The following is an 11,932-nucleotide window of genomic DNA, read 5'->3' as shown; positions in this document are numbered from 1 at the left end:
TGTTATCTCATTGTCCTCCATACTCAAAGAAAAGGGAAACCTAAGACCAAGGCTGGGCTTACAAGCTGTAACCAGAAGCCTTTGCAAAGCTTCAGACTCCTCAAATAACAACACCAGGAACATGGGTTTGCTATGTGAAGTCCAATCAGAAGCCAACAGAAGATGATCTTCTCTTAAAACTGGTTATCCCCAGGAACATTGTCCCTTTAAAGAAATAAGTCAAACTATTATGAGGTTAATAAAGGCTTTAATGTCTCTCACATACATACATACATACATACCAAAAAACCAAAAATCTGTATAATTTAAAAAGAAAACAAAAGCAGGGAACCCCCTTAAAGGATAGAGGAACAGTTCTGCTAAAACACAGATAAAGCGCCGTTCCACACAAACATCATTAATCAGAACTAAAGTCACTCTGAACACAAAGGAAAAAAGCCACTTAACAAATACTGTGGCCGAAGCTGCCAGCAAACCTGGGAGCTGCTCTATCAGCAAAGTGCAGGAACCTCACTTCTGCTTTCCCCCAAGGCATGAACTCCCCTCCCCCAAGAGGCCAGGGAGGGTGTCTAGGAAATGTGAAGAGGAAAGGAAGCAAGGGGACAGGTCCACAGGCTACAACGGTCTTCCTCCTGCCCACTCATTCCAACTGACTAGTTCAGACAACTGGCCTTTGTTCTTGATCTGGCTGGATACACCTGATCTTGACTGACCCTCATCCAGCTTCCCCTTAGGCCTGAGGACTATCTCCTGTCTGTAACTTTAAGTCCACTGTCACTAAATGCGTACTCATATGGGCACACCTATAATTAAAACCTCCAGACCTTAGATGTACAGCACCCATGGAAAGGATACAGTTTACTAATCTTGTACAAATGAGAGACTGCTCAGATCTAGTAACTAAAGCAAATCACCAAGGAGTCTACTGTGGCGACATAAGAGTACCCCTGTTACAAAACTCCCATGGCCAAGAAACTAGAGTTTTTCAATAAAATAGTTCTCCAGATGGTAAGACAATATAGACAGAATTTTAAGTAATGCATCACAAAGATCTTAGAAGGCAGAAGAGTGGACACTTTTATGCAACTTTCATGTGCTGGGCTGTTTCTGAAAAGTTTCTGAAAGTGTCCCTATATATACAAGGTTCCCATGAACTTAGATGTAGTTAAGAGATCTGCATTGTGGGTCTGTGCACGCCACAGCAACTGCGGTGTGGAGGGAAAAACTCAGTCACTGTGCTGAGGTTTGAACTATCAGAGCTTCCCCTAAGGTTTATACTTAATCTAGAAGAAAGATAAAAAATGTGAAGTTCAATATTTGCACCCAGAGTTAACTGATTTGTAAGTATTACATCTTAAAATGTACATACATCTACATTTGCTGTGTCTGCTACTACTGAGCTGTTTAGGTTAAACCGGACCATAGAAAGTAAGAAACCAATTTGGAATCAGAAAATAAACAATTCATGGATTTACTTATTCTTCCTGCTGGGACAAAGCTTATGAGTGTGTGTACATATCTATTCCTATGAAACAAGAACACAGCCTCCCCACAGACCTAAATGATAGTCTTGGCTACTAAAATAAACATTCACACACAGCTTTTTAACTCTGCATAACACACAGTGGGTGGGGGTGGGAAATCAACTTTTTAGTTTATTTTCTCTTCCAGTTTTGGCTAAGATGAGAAGACTGCATAGAGTACTAATTACTATAAAATTCCAGTTCAGTCATTTAAAGTAACATAACCATACATTTGGCATTTTACATAGGAAGGTTATTATGCCGACTGAAGGGAACAGACACCCTCTGTTCCTATCTAATAATTTGTCCCTTCCTAGCCCAACATGTTAACTGTTCTATCCCCTAATTCTTTGATCACAGTATTTAAAAAAAGGAATATATTATTTACTCATAATTTTAAAACAGCCACCTTAGACCATCCAGTACCCTATCAATACAGTCTAGGTGAGACTGCCATTTGGAGTCAAGCGGTCAAGTTAAAGAAAGAAGGGAGCAGGGAGGCTGACAGGTCATCATATGGACTGGACATAAAATTCAAGTCCTAAATTTGCAAGGAGTAACCTATTTGTATCTAAGAAGTCCTGCCCAAGACATGAGAGTCAAAACAGATCAGACTCTGTGCTGAGTGAGCAGCCTTCTACGACAAAGGCCCAGGAGGCAGTCTAGGCTCAGGGCATCAAAGGCCCAGGAGGCAGTCTAGGCTCAGGGCATCATGTCTGCTGTCATCAGGCTCAAAGGCCCAGGAGGCAGTCTAGGCTCAGGGCATCATGTCTGCTGTCCTCCATGCCACAGCGCAGAGCTCCCCCCCCCCTTTTTTTTTTTTAAATAAACTTCATCATTTCAACAGCTTGAAGTTCTCCAGTGCAGAGACAAGAGAGAACTTCCTAAAGCACACGATCATCACCCCACTCAAGATAACCAGTCACTTTCAAGCAAAACAAGACAAGATGAGGCTCCTGCTACAAGTGAAACAACACAATTTAAAGTTAGTTTTAAAAACAAATATTTTTCTCTGCTGTAAACTGCTGCATATCCTACCCGTGCCACTTTGGAACATTCACTATAATAATGTGTACTGGTCGATGGTAGGAGTCAGAGAGTTTATCAGTAGTCAAAGCACCGAGGCACACGTCAGCGATTCAGAGCTCTAGAAGAGGTGACTATGTGAGATTATACCCAGGTTCTAAGAGTCAGGCTGGAGCTCTCTGAATACACTCTTCCAGAAAAGATGTTGCATCTTCAATGATGGGTTTTAACATCCCCTGAAAATCTAATATGGTTATACCTAACTCAGAACTCACAGCAACCCTCCCATGAATAAAAGTAAGAAAAAATAGGGGAAACAAAAAGAATGCAGGCTTCATTTTGTTAAGGTCTTTGCAATCCTATTGACACAGGAGCTGACAACTCCCTCAGGCTCATTCTATGGTTTCATCAGCTGCTTACCAGGCAGGTCATGTGGACAGAGTCACTCATGTAGCACTTGCCACTGCACTGACACTTGGTCTCACTCAGGCACTAACAAGTCAGAGATGGTCTAGGCACCTTTGATTGACAGCTCCTGGAGTCACTGACAACTCTTCTCCCAATCCCCTCCCGCTACTTATTTTCACCCTTGCAACACAGTGTTTAGCTTTTAGCTTTAGTGGTTCAGAGTCTGCACTGTAAAAAGTAGCATGCCCTTGCTCTCTCTGCCTGCAGACAGAGACTAGCATTCTTCCCTGCCCTAAGCATTCCTGTCGGAGAGTCCCAGTTTAAGCTGTCTTGGAACCTTTTATAATTGAGGTTGTAATCCATTGGGGTCATGCCTATTCCATGGGAAAATGATACAGAAGAAAACATAAGCATCTAGCTTCGCCACCACCACACCATGGAAGAGTACTGAGCACACTGTGTGGAAGCATCTGAGAGAAAATGCCAAGGGCATAATAAACAGCAAGTGTGGGACAGTAGCATTCCGAAGCACCAACAATCCATTTTTTGGAAACTACATGTAAACATCATGAGAGTCTTAAAAAAAAAAAAAAAAAAAAAAACAAAACAACAAAAAAAAAACCAAAAGAAAAAAAAAACCCTCAAAAATTAGGCTACAGAAATGCCTCTTGCAAGGAAAATAAACTGTTTTTAGTGTAACTAGCTTTCCAGTGAGCTTTACTTAAAACAAACATAAAAGGTTGGACTTGAGTGAAGCCACTTAAAAAGAAAAAAACAAAACAAAACAAAACAAGCAAACAAACAAAACAAAACCCCCAAAAGCCAAGCGCTACGTGCATCATCACACCTCCCCAGATGAATGTGCTTGGACACTGATTTCTCTGGCAAACAGCTGCACATCCACTGTGAGCAGGCCCACTACTTCTGGTGCTCCTCCTAGCTCTTTAAGACTCCACTCATTCGCTCTATGTGTGTGGGTATGGACATATATTTACAGCATGGAGTCACTCCGAAGACAAAAGGAAGCGGCACTCTCGTATGAGAAAAAGGATCATCAGCTATAGATGAGACCAAGGTTTCCATAAACAGCATGGAGCATTGCACATGACTGAAGTTTCTTTTGGTTTGGCCCTGAGCTGCTGTTGCTCCTGCATCAAGTAGAATTCCCAATTCTCTTCGGGCAGAGGACGGTGAGGAGGGTGGCAGTGACAGACGTGCAGCTCTTGCTGCCCGAGCTCTCCTCACGAGGCCTGACGGGCAGCTCTCCCCACCTCCATGTTAAGCGCCTGAGAGTTTTTTTCTGTTTCCAGCAACTCATCAAAGATCTCCCTTAAAAAACAAACCACAAAAATCAGAATTCAATGAGAAGAGGGAAATACAGGTGAGGGAAAAACCAAACCAAACCAAACCAAACCAAACCAAACCAAACCAAACCAAACCAAACCAAACCAGGACATGGATATTGATAAAAGTTGCATAATCCTGCTTGGCACACTGTGTGCTCAGTCAGCAGTTTACTTGTTTGAGCATCTTAACCCTGGAAGCTGATTTCTGAGAATGAGGAAGTGCCAGCAGTTTTAGTAAGAATGCTGTGCAGTTCCTATTCACATGATCAGACCTCACTGACAGAACTTAAGACCAGTTTATGATAAGATAGGACCTACCACAAAACAACCACTATAATTCCCAGATATTCATATGATGATAATGTGAGCAGAGAAAACCCTGGGGAGCTATGAGGCACTATCAGGAGATAAACTCTAAGCAAAGCCCCCAGTTACAGAGTGCAGGGAGCAGATTCTGGGTAGCTGCAGACGGTTTCTGCTGTCTACTGGGGTTCTTACTTGTGCATATAGAAGAAGATATAGCCACTGCGATCTCGATCACTCTGCACGGCAGCCTCTTGGATTTTAGAGACCTCCAGGTCATTGTAAGTGAACCATGCCTGTTTCTTAATGTCATATACATCACTAATGTAATGACCTGAAACACATAAAATCAGAAAATTACAGTTTTTCAAAATAAATCTTTTTCTCAGTTATTAGAAGTTTGAGAAAGAGAAACAAGTCATGGCCTCATTATCAGCTTCAGCAATGTTTCTAAGATTCATTTAAAAAGTGCGCACAGAGAATTAAAAGTGATAGGTTTTGTGTGTGTGCTCCGTTCAGCCCTTGACCATTTGAGACAGGGTGTCTTTAGGAAGCTTGGTTAACTTTGTACTCACTCACGTGGTTCACAAGGCCTGAGGTTTTCATTTTTTTTTTTTTTTTTTTTTAAAACCATGCTCCTTCTCAAGTGTTCAGTGTATCACACAAATGTAGCAAATCGAGAGACAGCTTCTTACTTAATTTTTTTCATGTTGTGCACACATGTGTCTTCCTCAATCACTTCTCTCTTTATTTACTGTGCCTGGGTGTCTTATTAGACTCAGAGCTTGCTAGTTTCACTTACATAGCTAGCTAGCCAGCTTACCCTGGGGAATCCCTTCTGTCTGCCTAATGTAAAGCTAGGATTCCAGTCCTTATGCTTGGAAGGCAAGTACTTTATCCATTGACCCATTTCCCTAGGTTGATAACTTTCTAATAAATGTATTTGCTCAGGAAAATACTTATCATCATTTATGAATAGAAAAACCAAAATAGTCACACCAACTTGCATAATCCATACACAGAGTTTAATTAAGAGAGTATTTTAACATTTTTCTTATCTTTTTATAGATGAGTGTGGGGAGCCGACAGAAGACGGCTATCATCCTTGCAGCGATCTTGAGCCATATACCCTGACAATAGACTTGATTACAATAGCCTACAACAGCTGAGCACACTCTGATAACATCTTGTTTTAGATACCCAGGATTTTCCTTTGGGTGTGTGAGACTTAAAGGTGTGTGACTTAAGGGCATGACTTAGAGATCAGATTTAGAGACAAGACCTAAGGGCATGATTAAAGGCATGACTTAGAAGTGAGACATATAAAAGGCGAGAGGCAGACAGAAGAAAGGATTATTAATTATTAGGCACTTGGAGTAGGCACTTGAGACTTGAGAAAGGCAACTAGGAATTAGACATTAGGCACTTAGCACTTGGAAGAAGTAACTTGGAACTTGGAGGCATTAGGGACTAGAACTAGGGACTAGGAACTGAAAACTTGGGACTTGGAGAGAAGAGAGACCAAAGAATAAATGGGATTGAATCACACTCTGTCTGGTCTCCATTCTTCGAGTCCGTCCTCACTCTCTCTCTTGCTGAACCCCAACCCGTGGACCGGAGCAGCTTGGGGCAGTGCAGGCTCTAATAATTTAGACCCCAAGGCTCTTGGCAGTGTGGGTTCCAACATTGACAGAGTGGTCCCCGACATCTTGGCCCCAAAACATGGGGCAGCTCGGGCCGCAACAGATGAGGTTTCAGACAGGCCCTGAACTCCCAATCTTTCTGCCTCTATTCTATGAATACTGGAATCACAGATGTGTATCTTACTTTCCAATTTATATAGTGGTGGAGATGAAACCTAGAGCTTCCTGCATGCTAGTAGGCAAGTACTTTATCAATTAAATCCTTAGCCTCTTAAGTTTTCCTTAAAGTAGTCAACTGACACCTAACAAAGGCATACAAATAATAAGGCATGGGGCAAGTGGTGGCTGCTTTGTTAACAAGTGTGGAAGTCACGATGTCCACTTACCTGAGGAAGAGGTACTCCCAATGTGACTGACAACACTGATGAGCCGATAGGAATGGGGAAGATTTCCTGTCTGAAAACAGAAGTGGACGTAACTCTTCATTTGAATAAAAGTAAAATACTGACTTTAAATTAATCAAAGGTGATATAGATAATCTTGAGTGTGTAGTGTAGTAAAACTCAGTAAAAATCTTCAGTGGTTACACTGTTTATAAACCTTAGTGTAATAACTCCTATCTCCATGAATTATCCTAAGAAAAAATTTAAAAGAAAGAAATATACTTGGGTTGGAGAAATGGCTCAGCAGTCAAGAGCATCCTGTACTTACATAGCACCCGAGTTTAGTTCCCAGCACCCACACAGTCACAAATGCCTGTACAACTCTGGCTCCAGGGGAACCGAGGCCCTTTTCTGGCCTTGACAAAGCGCATGCATGCACAAAATTTTCAAAAAAGGTATACTTTATGTATATTAAACTACTCACTGCAACATTAAAATAATGAAGTTAGCATATATCCAATAAGTTGACTTATTAGTGGTAGATCAATTATATGTTGTTCAACTTTACAGAAAAATTATTCCCAGTAGCAACATATTAGCTTATTTTTCAAATCCACATGAATGTATATAACTACAGCCCTACAGAACGTTATGTTCAGTTATGTACTTACTGCACAGCAGAATGAAAAGGAAAGTTGTTGTGTTACTGCATAATTATAGATAGGTTTCTACATTTTAAATACTGTATTAAAATATTGTCAATAAAATAAAAAATTAAAAGTGAAATTCAAGCCGGGCAGTGGTGACGCATGACTTTAATTCCAGCACTTGGGAGGCAGAGGCAGGCAGATTTCTGAGTTCGAGGCCAGCCTGGTCTACAGAGTGAGTTCCAGGACAGCCAGGGCTACACAGAGAAAACCTGTCTTGAAAAAACAAAACAAAACAAAACAAAAAACAAAAAACAAACAAAAAAAAAGTGAAATTCATACACTATAGGATATACAATAAAGTCAAACCTGAAGAAGAAATACAGCTATTGGGAAATAAAAAACTATTAGTGGCCAGCAGTGGTAACAGACACCTTTAATCCTAGCAGTTGGGAGACAGAGGCAGGCAGATCTCTGAGTTCAAGGCCAGCCTACTTGGTCTACAGAGCAAGCTCTAGGATAGGCAGGGCTACACAGAGAAACCATTTCTTGAAAAAAGCAAACAACACTAGCAAGCCATAAATTATTTTACTTTGGCAAGTTTATCTTACGTAGGAAATTCAAAATGTGGAGAACATTATAATCACACACAGTTGCTGAACACACTATTATAATAAAAAATGAAAGTTGTATGGGGAAGCATGTTTGTAACCCCAGTACTCAGCAGAAGGATCTGAATTCTAGTCTACCTTGAACTATATTATACAGGAAAAACCTTTCTCAAAAAACAAAGGGACAAAAACAACCACCACCACCACCAAAACTAATTTAAATATTCAATGTTAGTTAAAAATTACCTAAGTATTATGCTCATTTATGTTATTTTTGTGATTTTTTTTTTTAAAGATTCATTTATTTTATATATGTGAGTACACTGTTGCTGTCTTTAGACACACCAGAAGAGGGCATTGGATCCCATTACAGATGGTTGTGAGCCACCATGTGGTTGCTGGGAATTGAACTCAGGACCTCTGGAAGAGCAGTCAGTGCTCTTAACCACTAAGCTATCCCCTCAGCCCAGTAGTTTGCTCATTTAAAGGACTACAGACATTAGAATAAATGTCCAGTTCAGGCTGGAGATGAGTCTTGGTTAGCAGACTGTTTATTTGACTACATGAAGCCCTGGTTTCAGCATAGCACTCCATAGACAGAGCATGTGACACAAGCCTGTAAGTGCCGATACTCAGGAGGTACAGGTGTTAGGGTCAGAAGGTCATCCTTAGCACATAGGCTGGTTCTTTGTTAGTCTGAACTACAAGAGACTTCATTTAAAAAAAAGAAACAAGGAGCTGGAGTGATGGCTCAGTGGCTAAGAGCACTGTCTGCTCTTCTATAGGTCCCAGGTTTAATTCCTAGCAATCACATGGTGGCTCACAACCATCTGTATTGGGATCTGATGCCCTCTTCTGGTGTATAGGCTCCATACACAGATAGAGCACTTATATACATACAATAAATAAGAAACAAATAAAAACCAAAAATAAAGTTAGAAAAAAAAGGAACAAAAAAAGAACTTGTATATAATCTTTTTTCCCCTTTGGACACAGGACTGTATTCTGTAGTCCATGGTGGGCCTTGAACTCTTCTTGGTGGACCTTGCCTCAGCCTCCCAAGTGCTGAGATTATAGGCATGAGCCACTAAATCAAGTGAATAGTATTTAATAAGAGAATAAAAACATTGTTTAGGTTATAACATTTTAAAGCACATATGAAGGTGGGAATGACAAAATAATATATTCATAGTTGCTGATAATAGTTGTGTGCTAGAAGAGTGGAATCCCAAGTAATCAGTATTTTGTGGGAAAAACAATTATTTGCAAAAAGAGAAGGATGCTGGACATGGTAGCGTACACCTTTAATCCCAGCTCTTGGGAGGCAGAGCCAGGTGGTTCTCTGTGAGTTTGAGGTCGAGTTCCAGGATAGTCAGGGCTACAAAGAGAAACCCTGTCTCAAAAGACAAACTAACAAAAAAAGAAACTAGGAAGGTATACCAATATGTTTATTATTACAGAATTAACTGAATGAACAGTTTTCACTAAATATAAAGATATATTAGTAGTTCCTCGGTAAAACTAAAGGTAATATAATGTATTTATGTCTTCATTTAAACGGATATACATGTTCTTATCTAAGAAGAACATCAGTCAGGATGTATTTCTGTTTTGTATGAAAGAAATAAAGAGCAAAAGAGAAGAGAAGATGGAGACGTGTTGACAGCGGCTGAGGGGCAGAAGCTGTGCTATACTGAAGGAGCGTCTGAGAAGGGGCAGAAGGAACACTGGCAGTGTCACCAACCGTACCTCAGCATTTCTTTTCAGCTCCTCGGCTTCAGCTTCTGTGTACTCCATATCAAAGACATCCTCATTTCCAGAGTCCTCATCTGAGCCCAGGGAATCCAGAAAAGAGTTGTTAAACTCTGAAGAAGAGAAAGATGGGTCTTGTAAAAGGTCTTAGAACAGACATAAGGTGACTTGGAAGATTAAACAGCTCAAGGCAGGGCTAGACGTGAGGGTGTCCAGCTGCAATCTTAACACCAGCCCGAGGGAAGGCCGAAGACAGCAAGTCTGAGGGCACTATGGACTATAAAACAAGACCTTGTCTCAACCAAACAAAAAAGAAGCAAACCAAACACCTAGCTTCGAATATTCATCTCATCATCTTAAGAAAACATAAAATATTCTATTAACAGAGTTCCAGTTCACTCATAGGCACCCTAGAAAGTAACTGTAGACACTGAGATCTATGAAAAAGGCGCCCCCTTTCTTGTTTTCTGTGTGTCCGCATAAGTTCAGGTGGCTGTGCATGGACATGGGGTTGTTTCTCAGGAGCCTTCTACCCTTTATGTTAGTTATTAATTTTTATGTGTATGGGTGTATCATTTGTATGTATTATCTATGCATCACATGCATGTCTGTTGCCTTTAGAGGTCAGAAATGGATGAGAGATCTCCTCGAATTAGAGTTACACATGATTGTGAATTGCCATGAAGCTACTGGCAACTGAACCTGGGTCCTCTGGAAGAGCAGCCAGAGTGTTCTTATTAAGCACCGAGCCATCTCTCCAATCCCTCTACCTGGATTTTTAAAGAGAAGGTCTCTCACTAGGATAGGTTCTGGGGAGCTGTCCTCACTTCCCTGGTACTGTGATTTCAAGTATGCCTTCACCTAGCTTACCAGAAGATGCTGGGGGAAAGAGTCATCAATAGTTTTACCCAGTTGTGAACCCATGTGAGCTACAGTAACAACTGGCATGGCAAGATATGCCCATGGGTGCAACAGTGAAACAAATGCTATGGTTGTATCCAACTACTTTTTAACTGGATTTAAGACCTACTTCCCAGGAGGAAACTCATACTAGGTACTATAAAATCTCACTAAAAACAATGGCTGGGGAGCTTATAGACTACTACTGTTATCTTGCTAAATGGACAAAGTATTAAATTGCCCTCTGAATCTGTGTGCTCACTGATTAGTGTAGCTATCAATCCTCATTAGAGAAGTTTCTGTGTGTAGTAGACAGTGGATAACACAAAAACTCACGAACAGTCAAGGGACAAGAGTCTATGGAGAGTTCAGCCACAAATAGGACATCCATACCACACTACCTGCTCCTAAGGCTCAGGGACCACCACAAAAGAAAGGATGGAAAAGATAAAAAAAACAGAGGTCAGGGAGACTGGAGTGAAACAGTATCTTTGGACATGTCAGGCTGCTCTACTTATGAACTCACAGCAGCTATGATTGCTTGCCCAAGATCAAGCCAGTCAACATTATAGCATGGAGTGGTGTGGTGGTTTGAATGAGCATATGGCAACCGTAGGCTCTTAAGTTTAAATACTTGGTCCCTAGTTGCTGGAACTACTACATTGGGAAGGATCAGAAGGTGTAGCCTTGTTGGAAGAGGTGCATGTGTTGTCTGAGGTGCCATTTGAAGTGTGTTGCTTGCTCTCTGCCTCATGATTGTAGATTAAGATGCGAGCTCTCAACTCTTCCTGCTGCCATGCCTTTGCTCCACCATCATGGACTCTAACACTTTTTTAAGTCAAATAAAATGTTTTCTTTTATAAGTTTCCTTGGTGATGTTATTTTATCATAAGCACAGAAAGGTAACTATGACAAGAATCAGGGGTTCATGCAGCACCACCACTAACTGAGGATGTCTGAATAGTTTATGACTTCTTGGGGAGGGAGTCAGTTTTAAAGAGTATAGCCTCAGGTATGTTTATCACATTCTAGTGAATGATCTCACCCCCAGGAATAGATGGGTGGTAAAATTTGGACTTGATTGGTTATACAGAAAAACATGCAATTGGTGGGAGCTGTGGAGACAGGGAATAGACTTGGGAGGAGTAAGGAGAGAGGTGGAAAATGAATATGACTGAAATATATTATATGCATGTATATAATTCTCAAAGAATTACTAAGAATATTATAGTAAATAAAACAAGTATATATGACCACAGCTGGATTTTTACTCGGGTGCTGGGAATGAAACTCATGTCCTCATGTTTGTAGAGCAAGATGGCTCTGACTTTTCTTTGAAATATACTGACATGATAAAGTAACTTGGAGCTGGAGAGATGGCTCAGTTGTT

The 11,932-nt window shown here is 40.8% G+C and overlaps 1 protein-coding gene across 4 annotated transcripts in view; it reads right to left on the bottom strand.

Annotated features, from left to right (window-relative positions):
- Positions 1-227: 227 nt before the first annotated feature.
- Positions 228-11,932, bottom strand: part of Usp37 (ubiquitin specific peptidase 37) — a 107,826-nt gene continuing 96,121 nt past the window's right edge. For all 4 annotated transcript variants that reach the window (XM_076931669.1, XM_076931668.1, XM_034497371.2 and 1 more), the window contains 4 exons: positions 9,640-9,755; positions 6,636-6,705; positions 4,802-4,940; positions 228-4,286 (listed from right to left, as the gene is read on the bottom strand). In XM_076931669.1, the coding sequence (XP_076787784.1) occupies positions 4,199-4,286; positions 4,802-4,940; positions 6,636-6,705; positions 9,640-9,755 (413 nt within the window). In that variant the 3' untranslated portion in view covers positions 228-4,198. The remainder of the gene's footprint in view (positions 4,287-4,801; positions 4,941-6,635; positions 6,706-9,639; positions 9,756-11,932) is intronic.

This window comes from Arvicanthis niloticus, chromosome 3 (genome assembly GCF_011762505.2).
Source record: "Arvicanthis niloticus isolate mArvNil1 chromosome 3, mArvNil1.pat.X, whole genome shotgun sequence".
NCBI lineage: Eukaryota > Metazoa > Chordata > Mammalia > Rodentia > Muridae > Arvicanthis > Arvicanthis niloticus.
The sequence above is the reverse complement of the archived record's forward strand: the minus strand, read 5'-3'. Positions and strand labels throughout refer to the sequence as shown.